This window comes from Volvox carteri (assembly GCF_000143455.1).
Source record: "Volvox carteri f. nagariensis unplaced genomic scaffold VOLCAscaffold_15, whole genome shotgun sequence".
NCBI classification, from domain to species: domain Eukaryota; kingdom Viridiplantae; phylum Chlorophyta; class Chlorophyceae; order Chlamydomonadales; family Volvocaceae; genus Volvox; species Volvox carteri.
This window is the reverse complement of record NW_003307558.1, coordinates 1,896,860-1,907,990: the sequence shown is the minus strand read 5'-3', so window position 1 is coordinate 1,907,990 and position 11,131 is coordinate 1,896,860. Positions and strand designations below refer to the sequence as shown.

The window sequence follows — 11,131 nt, the reverse complement described above, 5'->3', positions numbered from 1 at the left end:
GCCAAGCTGCAGCCTCCAGCCATTGACGTACGTCCGTACCGATACGATCCTTATGCATGCTTCCAGATCCAGGATGCTATCTCCACACAAATCAATGTCGCCCTCATCGATAACAACATCCACATGTTGTCGTACTTCGTACTCAACTACAACTACTGCACAGAACTGGAGACGCGTGTGTGCGGCACTTTTGCCTATGCGGCAGAGGCTCAGAACTTCAAGGCCACGGCAGAGGCTCTTATGCCGTATTTCCTCGGATCCGCCTCCGTTGGCAGTGTTTGCAAGCCCGAGTTGGAGGGTTACAGGGTGGAAATCACCACCGAGGGCAGCACGTGCCTGGACCTTTCCGGCTCCACCAGCTGCAATGCGGCCGCCACGCCCGTCCCGTCCAGCACGTAGGTCATCGGGTCCTAGCGGGGGCCGCCCTGAGAGTGCGCACCTTTGTGGGCTGTATCCCTAGCTACATGATCTCACATGGCACCCTCTCCCCTGGCTTTTACGGACATCCCCCTATTTTGTGCGGAACTTATAACTTGGTAACTTGTTGTACATCAGTGCAAAACCACATTAAAGGAAGGCTTCCCGCAACTCCCGATTGTTTGAAACCTCTGCTACCCCTCCCACCACCGCGTTCGTTGCTTCAGAACCTTACCGAGCTTGCTGTCTTACCAATCACCTGTCTTACCAAGCTCTTGTTTTTGTTTCCTCCGTAGTGTTGTATTCTGGGCATATCACGGGATCTGCATCCGCCGGCGGCACTTTTCTGTAGCAGATGTAGTCGTGATATGTGTGAGTGTATGTTACATGGTCGTGGGGTGCGTTCCCCTTACCTGCAAACCGCCGCATACGAGCCGAAGGCTCAAGGTCGTGATATAACACGTAGCTCTTTCTCACCCTGGCCCCGCCCGGCCACCTACCTCTTAATAGGTGCAACATGGCAAAGGGCACCCTGCCATTCTTGGTCTCCACGCGCTATATGGTCAATTCATGGAGCGCGAACAGCACCGAGTACTGCTTTCAAGTGAACGTTCTGGACGCAAGCCAAGTGGTACCGGTGAGTGGTGACACCGACATGCTGCACGGGTGAAATAGACCGCCTACCTGGTGTACCTGCAGCAAGGCAATTCCAACCCTTCCTGTACGGGTGGACGGCGAATTAAGGCAAAAAACTCCTCCACTTTGGCCCTGCTGCTGAGATCCCGCGCTTTGGTCTTGACATACACAACCCGTAGGCCTGCCAGGGCTTTGTTTGTCAGAGGGCACGTGTACACGCACACACACACACACACACGTACATGCACACGTGCCCAGTTGCTGACTCCCTACCTAATGGTCTACCTTGCATGTCCTACATACGTATGCCGGTATCTGGCCCCCCCTCCCTCCGTCGCCACGCACCTATACTCCAGCCGTGTTTTAAGCTGTTACTACCTACCTGCTGTCCCCTTGAAATACGGCCACAGGGCGGCTGCAGTGGCGATCTGAGTCAACTAGGGGAAGTCCAGTTGTACGCAAGTGAGTACATGTCTATATGCGGGGCTCGGCATACATAGCATCTCCTTTTCTCTATCTTTGGTGGCGAAGGTCTACTACACGAAAAAAGTGATGACCTTAGGGTTGGTGTGGATCTTACGACCGCTGCGAATGGCGCGCATATCGACGGGCGAAACCCATGGCAGCTTGTTGGTTTCTTTCATTTATGTTTCCAACAACAGAAAGGCAGCCTACCTCTTCACGGGCGGGTGTTGTTCACCAGGCTTGCTGCATGCTCTTCCCCCACGAACACAACAGCACGTGACGCACTCACGGTGTTCTGGCGGCTGGGCCCCCCTCTTGCTTGCAGGGCGCAACTTGTCCGCCTCAGTGCACGCAGTTAGAATTTATCCCAGCGTTGGATCTTCGAGCATCGTCACTCCCTCTTGGACAGCTATCGGGGGAGCCTACCTATTTAACGGTGGGTCAGCGTCTGAGTTTTCATGTTACACAATGATATCCCAGTATCCCAGCGGGGCTTTGTCTGATAGGTGGATATCTACAATACGTGGGCGGGCAAAGATAGGTGGCGCACGAAGGGCCACGTGCATGCTGTATGTAGATAGGGGCACAGGCCCTCAAGCATGGATGCGCAGGATGTATGCGGTCCAGTCGGCATTGGCAAGTCGCAATTCATGTGGTCGCAACGCCGCCCACGTTGTTTGGTACTTCTGTGATATTTGCCTAGGCGCACCAGGACGCGCCGCGGCACGCACCGGCTTTATAAGATGCATGCACACCATATGCGGTTCCGGCGTCTTGCTTGTTTGCGGCGGGTCATCACCACGCGCCTAGCTAGCTGGTAATCGAAAGCACCTAGTTGGCATTGGTGCTAGTTTCTACGTAGGTTGCCAATAGGCAAGAATTGAATAAACGGCCATCTAGTCGGCTGCTGGAAGGTAGGTAGATAGCTAGATAGATAGCTAGGGAAGCGTTGCACGGCTCCATGTTCACTATATTTTGTCGTTCCTCAGTTATTTGGCGATAGATGGATCGGGCGCTGTCTGAGAGAGAATCGCAATAATGTCCTGCTGCTTTTGCTGCTGCTGCTACTGCTGCCCTCGTTTGCGTTACCTGCTGCTTTTGCTGCTGCTGCAGTACCGCTGCATTGGAGCATCAGCCAAGCCCAGGACGCTTCGGTTTGCATAGAGCTGGATAACACCAAGACTATGCTCGACTTGTGTCTGGGCTTCCCCGGCCAGTGGTAAGCAAAGTGGGCGGCGGCCACAAGGGGCAGAAGAATAGCCGAAAGGATGCGTATGTCGGTAGGCGGGTTCTTGGCACGGTTTTTAGAGCGCCAGAATTCAAGTGCAGAAATTGCGTCAAAGATCTTCACGGATGACGTGGTCATCTCCTACGATCGCTTTTTGTAGTCTTAACTTTCCTTCATGTCCAAGGCAGTTCTCAATACCAACCCCCATCAAACCCCAAGCAGCTGGGACTCGAAAGGCCGCTCGAAACGCTTGTAAATAAAGCGCTTTAGCACGTCTAAAATCGTTTGTGTGTGTGTGCGTGCGTGCCGCACTGAACGACAGCTGCTGATTCGTTCACATAAGGTGGCGATGCACGGGACCAGCAAGCGGTAGCTGCTGATAGTGATGATAATGATGGTGATAATGACGGTGATAATGACGGTGGTGATGATGGGCATATGTGCACATTCTGCTGCAATGCATGAGAACCCGCCATGCGCTTTCCACCGGCACTCCCCGGCCGGGGAAGCTGCAGAGGCTGCCTCCCCTTCTCTCGTTCACGGGTGCTACCTCTCCTTACCCGCGTCCATCATTCTCCTCCCCTGCCTCTCTCCGCAACGAACCCCTTCCCCACGCAGCTACGTGAGCACTGTCAACACCAACAGGGACTGCTGCCCCAGCTACCGCACGGCTCTTGGCTTGCTGTAAGCTTAAGATAATGGGCCGCGTGCGTGCCTACGTGCTGCTGGGCCCAGCCAGCCAATCGATCAGCAATCCCAAGGACAGCACGCCAACATATACATGACGCAGGAATGAAAAACACCTGTAGGGGGGGTCATCAATTGCTAAAAAAGGAAGGCTGCGCCGCAGCATATCCCCATGGTGGACGGAGAAGCACCCCCCCATGTTGGTGTTGGCGGCTGGTAGACTGAGGGCGCAGCGGGGCCTATCAGCACCCGCAGTTGGGGGTTGCTTTGTTGTTGTCTACTGGTGTGCCGGCGGCCAGTGCTGCGTAGTGAACATGCTTTGGAAGCTGATGGGATAAACCCAAGGTCGGCCTGTTAGCGGGCGTGGTACAGGCAAGCGGTGCGGCAGATAGAGACGGTGATGAGGCACGCGTGTGGCCAACAGTCTGGTTTGGAACCATACATGCAATCTGTGTAAGGGCTCTTTGTAGCTTATTGTTACTTGCAGATTAGGAGACAAACCTAAGGATTGCATTAGATAATTTATTTTTGTCGACGGTGCTTTTTACATTGACACTCGTGGATGAATTGATGTACTTTCCTAACCATGATCTCGCTTATTTGCTGCTGTTATGAATTCTAGCGCTTTAAGTAGGTAGGCCTTCGCTCGGACAGCTGTTCAGGAACAGCTCCTAAGACAGCTGGCTGGCTGGCTGGCGTGGTGCAATCACTGTCCAGCGTTGGCTCTATCTCGTACCCTGCTATCGCAGCTAACACACGCACCTGTCACACCCACGGTTTACGTACTGCGGGCGCCCGCGGCTCCCGTGTATCTACGTATCTGTCTTTACTCCTGCCGTTCGTTCTGGTGGCAGCGGCCCATGGGACTGTGGTTGCCTGCTGGGTTTCGTCTAATCGAGCCAAATATACAAATGTATAGCCTTTTATGCCCCACATGCAGATTGCGCATAATACAATTATATGGTTTGTGTATGTGTCCTCTCACTCCTACCTGCAATAGCAATCCAAAAACTTCCAAGGTGTTGGCACATACAGGCACGCACGGCCCTGTAACTGATCCGAATGTGGAATTCTTCATCGTCTGTAGACCATGCCCTTATTAATATAATAGATAGAGACGGTCCTATCTAATATAGGACAGCACGATCTATAAGCGATAATACATTCCCAGATATCTATACATGTGTCCCCGGCCCCGCCGTGCACGGCAGCACATGGGTGAATGGATGGATGGATGGACAGGCAGACATGCATAGAAAGTATGCGTGCGTGCCAGTTCGGCAATATTGCATATATGCAAGCCATAAGGAAAAATGAGCCAAAAGCTAGGACACGGTGCTTATTGTGCTCAACGCTTGGTTTGTTTGTCGTATGGATGGGTGCGCAGCCTCGGGCTGGGGATAGTTGCGTTTTGCGTTAGCGTTGGCGGCAGCGACTGTTAGCAGCTGAGGCACCAGCAGGAGGCGGCGGCTGCGGCGGCTGCGGCGGCGGCATCATTCATCCCCCTGGAGCTGCCCAGGGATTAGTTCCCCCCGCGGGCCAGCAGCATGCCGTGCCACTCCAGAGCGTTGGCAGGCAGGCAGGCAGGCAGGAAGGAAGGATTGTACATACTTGGCTCATTATTATTAGGCGCCGCAGCTGCTGCTGTGTTCTACTGCGCTAGTTGCAGATAGGGGTCGCGTGCACCCGCCACGCACTAGTAATGGTGTCTAGGCTGCTCATCCGAGTTTTCTCTGCTCATGCAGTCATCTTGCCTAGCGCTACATAGGCGGGCGCCGATTTATTGTAACATAAAGACAAGTAGGCCGCTAAGCTAATGCTGTATGCTTCCAGTATTCGACGCCTATACATACCGACGCACGTTTGCCGTCGGGGTGGTAGCTACTGACACACAGTAGCTACCGGCGCACACACTACTTCTTGGTCCGACGAATAAAGTAATGCGCTTCAAGACCCGTCATCAGTTGTCAGATGCAATTAACCTTCGCGACCCGACAACTGTTGGCTCTAAATGGAAAACTGAAGAAGTGTCTTATTTGTTGTTTGCGAGGCGCCGTGGGGCGCTCATACCGGAGGGGGGGGGCGTAAGCAAGCGCACGGCACTGGAAACCATAAACAAAACCGAATGGAGCTCAAGACATTTAACTACTGTGCATCGATCGCCCGCCGTTCGCGGCCCACACGGCCACACTTTAACAGCCGATAAAACTAGACCCCTACGCTGGGCACGCGGCGGATGGGGAGCTCTTCAGCTTGTTAGTAGCCAGTCAGGAGGATGGATGCTTGCATATGCATGCACGCACGACGCCGGTTAAACACGGAATCGCGGCATTGGAACGGCTCACCCTAGGATTCGGCTGCGTTTCAATTTCACGGAAATCCGTTCGCCTGCCCTTCGTCCGCCGTTCATCCGCGTTTCGTCCGGGCAGCCAACGAAACAACATATATATTGGGAAGTTGATTATTTCGCAATAACAAAGCTACACTGAAGTTACCGGATCAATGCTTGTCGATAATCCGTCAACGCATGCAACACGAAATGTTGTCGGATGCATTAGGAGACTGAAGAAATCCTTCGATGATTGACGTCAGCACACGTCAGTTACGGAGTGCTTATAAGTAGTGTCATCGTAACCCAGAGCAAACACAACAAGTTTGGGAAATATCGTTCGTCTCATTGCCCGGCGTTTCGGACCTTTCGTGGCCTGTCCAGTGTTTGGGCGCGGCGGGCAAGCACCTGTACATGATCCTGTCAGATACGGCCGGACCGGCAACTGTAACAATATTTCATTCCTGGGAGATCTCCTGATATAGCAATCAAGTAATATCTAACAATTGAATAAAATAACACATGTAGATGCCACAGAATTACAAATTTTGCTTCAAAGAATCGTTTGGCCAATAATCCGCCTAACCTTCGGTCCCGTATCTGGGACGAAGCGAAGCAGATACCGTCAACTGGCAGGTTGTCCTTCGGTACTGCAATTATGCATCATAATAAAACTACAATAATAAATATGCATCCTGTTTTTTTATCCTCAGCACTCCAGCGCTGTCCCGTGATGGCGGCAAACTTGTTTCCTCCTAAGGTGGAAGCGGCTGCAGCTGCGAAATTGCACTTAATCAGAGACAGGACGGGCAATTACTGGAAAATGCAGGAACCAAAACCGATACTGTTGCCATTCGCTGTAAAGCCTTTGCCAAAATTCTAGCAATTTCGTACTGCCCTAGTACCGAGAAGAAGCAGAGAAGCGAAAGCGCTCTTAAGTCTTTAAGTTAAATACAGCCTAAATATTTTTTCTGCCCCAAGAAGTCCGTCGCAAGGCTTAGCAAGGGAGGCGCCTGTGCTAGGCTGCGGTGCAAGTTGTGTCCCTGTCAGTGATGATGCGTTGTGGGCCGAGTAAAAGACTAGATGTTACATGTTGTACCTGTCGTAATGCTGGCCAGCGGCAAACGTGTGTTCCCCCACAACGGACATCCTTCAAGGGGGGAACATGCGACCATGACACGCTCATGCGCCTGACACTCCATTAAGACGTGACGCTCGTCCTCCACAGCGCCCTTACGGCACTTACGTTCAACACGGGGGTTGCACCCCGGCTGACGTGCAAATGAGACATGTTGAGGTCGCATCACCCAAGACGGAAATGCATCAGTGCCATACCATGCTTCCATACCATGCTTCCTGGGCCCTACCCTGGGGTATTCCCCTGGGGTTTGGGGCTCGCTGTAATACCTGCTTATATTACTTCGTTCATCACGCATTCAAGCCGGGGTGCTGGGCTGCTGGGCTGCAGGGCTGGTTCCGAATGTCGCTGTCCCTTTCCCTGAAAATAACAGTTACTATTCAATAGTGGCCGTTGCTTGGCAGTGTAAGGATTTTGATGGCGCACAACTCGCCAAAATCTTAACCGTATATACAGTGTGCCCTGGTATACACTAGACAGGGAGCGTCCATTCTATTATGCCAGGTTGCCGTCTATACACAATCAAAGCTTGTTACTATTAGTGATTTACAAAGTTTGTATAACGTGTATTATTCACTTTCATGTTGAAACCGGTGTCCCCAGTGTGGAACCGGTCTTCGATAGCACGACCTATCAGCGCTGCCACTCGGGCGGGTCAACAATTGACACCGATGAGAAGTCCATGCCGTGCCGTGCTGTACCAAGGCTCCCTGCCGCAGTGTGCCCTACAATGAAACTGAAGGGTTCATAAACGGGCCCATGCCGTTCTCGCTCCATTCCATGCGTGCTTTAGCTGCACTCCAGCTCGGGATTAATGGATCTTACTTGATGAGAGCAACTCCTCGTAGATATACACGCTCTCCATCGGTCCCCTTGGGAAAGTTCGTGTGCATCCTAAAAAATAAACAAGGTACTTGCTGTTGCGTGGTGAAGAGCGCCTGCTGGGAAAGCAATGCTGGGAAAGCCGCTGTTGTTGGTTCAGGTCCCATCGGAATAAGGGCCGCTGCAGCCTGAGGCTACCCAAGGAAGGCAGGCGTGCGTGTCCATGGACTGAGCAACAACGAAAACTATGCGATTCTATGCCCGCAAGTCGACCGCACACCCGGTGCGGATTGCATGCGTCAGCAGTGCATGCAGCCAATTTACTCCTCAGGAAGGGCGGGATAAGATCGGGATGCTGCTCTTAGCCGTGCACCGGCGCACGGCACGAGTGTCACGATGTCGATGCTACAGTCGTTTGACGCGACACGAGCACGGTGCAAGACGTCCCTTTATTTTGTTCTATACGGCTTGTCTTGGAGCAAAGCTAGGCTACTGTTGCATATATATCATATAAATGTACATAGAGAGAAAGAGAGGGAGAGAGAGCACGGTAGGGGAGGGTGCCACATGCAGAGGCCAAAAGGAACGAGCAGCGCCCGCCAGGCCACCAATAATGCTCATGATTGGTAGGTTCATTCCAGGGCAGGCTCAGTCCTCAATGTTTTCCTTGTCGGGTTCCGACCTCTGCGGCACGTACGTGCAACAGCCTCGACCGGCCGGGGAGATGCGTCGTAGAATCTTTTTCGACGGACCTGTCGCCATCAAAAGCCGAATACCGCAACAGACACTGTCCCCGCACGGCACCTAATGTGCGTGGCTATGGGTCGCAATCACTGCCGTGGTCTCGCTATCTTGCATGGAAATAAATGCTGGTAGGCCTTCACCTTCCAACCAAACAATTGAAGACGCTCTACCGATACATGGCCATGTCTGCTGAGTGTTGCAAGGGCATAATTGTAAACGCATAGGCCGAGCGATTATCAATGAAGATTGAGATTCATTGGTGTTTATTGCTGATGTCTGCAACGCGTGTTGGCGCAATTTCCACAGCTGCGACTTAAGAGTCGGCACGTACGGCCGTCTCCGTTAACATGCAACGTTGTGGGCGTTCCTGACTGTGTGTACCTATTGGTTACACGCAATATCTCTTGACCTCATCATATTTACAAGCCCGGTACAAAGGCAAGACTTGGACTGCTGCCGCAGTTGGCGGTTGGCCGATTGTCCTTTGCGCTCGAGCTCTCGTGGCGTCAGTAGCACATGCGAGCATCACTCTAAACTTTAAATAGATCAGCAAAATGTCAAACCTCAGACCATAAACGTTTGGGTCTTGTGGAATATGTATGGTGGCTCGGATGTATGGCGGTAGTTATTTCAGTCACAATTCGTACCAACAAAATCGTTAAAAGACGCATTAATCGCAATATAAATCGTGCATGAAAGGTATCGAATCCATCCACGGTATCCGCATCTGGAAGGTTGCCCGCAGCTTAAGACTGTAGCCATACGATAAGGATGCGCGGCTGGACTGGCATTTCAGGCGACTTCGACTTATAATTCTTGCTGGATTCTTGCATTTGGATGATTAGATCAGTCCTAGCGAGAATGTGCTAAGGGTGTATTGCAAGTCCGCCATTCAACTAGAGCACTAACCAACACGTGTCGTGATACAATGAGTTCTTCAGAAATACACGCCGCTATCTTTCAATTTTTATGAAATTTCACAGTTAACATGGAATTCGTTAGCAGAGAGACCTCATCTTGCAACACCCCTGAATTTGCTGGTACTGCGCCCGCCCCGCGTATTCGAAGTACGCCACAGCGCAGGGCCCAATGATGCACGCACTGAGATAAATACAGGTAGGAATATGAGCTTTGTGAGTGATTTTAACGGCCCATAAAGACAAATGGTCCGAATAGGTTTATTTCTCCTGGCAGCCGTGGCGGTTGCCTGGTAGGTGCTCTGAAGACGACTTTAGGTACCGATCCCTAGCCTTACCGAGCCCATGCATCTAAGTTTGATTATGAAAGGTGTCATCCTTTATGTCTTTGATAAGCTCGCTGTATAGCTTATTGATAACTCTTCGGTTAGACAATGCAAGCTCTTTCCGAACAAAACTGCAAGCTTTGTTTCTCTGATAATACAAATAGAAATAACATGATACTGATATGTTTATCTGATGTAATCCGTTTGGATGGCGATGTGCAGGGCCCAGCAAGATGGCACATTTTCAGACGGCTCATACTACTCAGATTACAGCGACGTTTCTATGGGAGAGCAGACGGGTTCCATTCCCCAATTTCCTTTCCATATGTGCGCTGCGAAGACCGGGGCGGTTGGGGCGTACAGCTTTGCCCCAGTAGTGGAGGCGAAGGGTGGCGGAAAGTACTGCTTCACGATTAAGGTACTGCAAGGCTGCTCCTCACCATGCTGCACGGTGAACCTGCATAAAATTGAGGTAAGAGTTGAGGTCTCCGATACCGATATGCACCACACAGCTATTTATCCTGCTCCTGGGGAGGGGAGGGGGCGAAGGTTGCAAATGAACGGTTAAAACCCTGGGGGCATGCGCCACTAGTCGTTTAGTTTTGAGTGCTTATGAAGCCCTAGAGCAATAAACTACGCAACATGGAAGGGCCTCACCGACGCTGATGAAGAAGCAAAAGAAGAGTAGTAGAAAGACATGGATTCAGACAGGCCGCATTCACCCTGCCGTTTGCCATGCACAACCCTACAAAGCAGCATCTGCCTCCTACACACACAACTTCTGAACTTCACATCCAAGCATCCTCATGCCCACGTCAGCATATCATCCTTTAAAATTTTCTGCGTTCACGACGAACGCCCTTGCCGTCCTGTCCCGACGCTGCGTTGGTTGCGTTATCCACGACACACGCTCCTGCTCTACTACGCAGTTCAATGTGTCAACCAGCTGTCTGGTGCAGCCAGCCGCGGAGGTCAAAGCCACCATCAATGGCGTATACACGCGAATCGGCCCGTCATTTGACAGGCCCCTCAACGGCCAAAATGGCTCTGCCATTCTGCGGCTCACGCAGCTGGCGCTCGATGCCGTGACAGCAGCCAACGCGGAGTTGTGCATCACGCTGAAGGCCAATAGGGGCGGTCAGGGATGCACCACCCTGGAGCAGATGTGCGTGACGCCGCCGGGCGCGCAGGCGGGTGTGTGTGTCGCGGCCATGTTTGACACCACACGTACTTGCTGTCCCATCTCACAGACGTTGCCGTCCATAACACCGCTTCTGGTCAATCCGCCGCCGCCATCCCCTCAGCCGCCGCCGCCATCCCCGCAGCCGCCATCGCCGCCACCCCCTTCACCGCCGCCACCATCACCGCCACCGCCATCCCCGTCGCCGCCATCGCCGCCACCACCTTCACCGCCACCGCCAT

General features: G+C 52.4%; 2 protein-coding genes across 2 annotated transcripts in view; both read left to right on the top strand.

The window, feature by feature from the left end:
- Window positions 1-7,048, top strand: part of phS (extracellular matrix glycoprotein pherophorin-S) — a gene marked incomplete at its 3' end in the record, with an annotated part of 7,585 nt that extends 537 nt beyond the window's left edge. Inside the window, exons 2-8 of the mRNA XM_002949751.1 lie at window positions 1-395; window positions 928-1,054; window positions 1,464-1,515; window positions 1,844-1,954; window positions 2,632-2,737; window positions 3,365-3,430; window positions 6,991-7,048. Coding sequence (XP_002949797.1) covers window positions 1-395; window positions 928-1,054; window positions 1,464-1,515; window positions 1,844-1,954; window positions 2,632-2,737; window positions 3,365-3,430; window positions 6,991-7,048 — 915 coding nt within the window. The remainder of the gene's footprint in view (window positions 396-927; window positions 1,055-1,463; window positions 1,516-1,843; window positions 1,955-2,631; window positions 2,738-3,364; window positions 3,431-6,990) is intronic.
- Window positions 7,049-9,992: 2,944 nt separating this feature from the next.
- phV12 (extracellular matrix glycoprotein pherophorin-V12) overlaps window positions 9,993-11,131 on the top strand; it is a gene marked incomplete at both ends in the record, with an annotated part of 4,946 nt that continues 3,807 nt past the window's right edge. Inside the window, 2 exons of the mRNA XM_002949750.1 lie at window positions 9,993-10,181; window positions 10,639-11,090. Of these exons, the coding sequence (XP_002949796.1) occupies window positions 9,993-10,181; window positions 10,639-11,090 (641 nt within the window). The remainder of the gene's footprint in view (window positions 10,182-10,638; window positions 11,091-11,131) is intronic.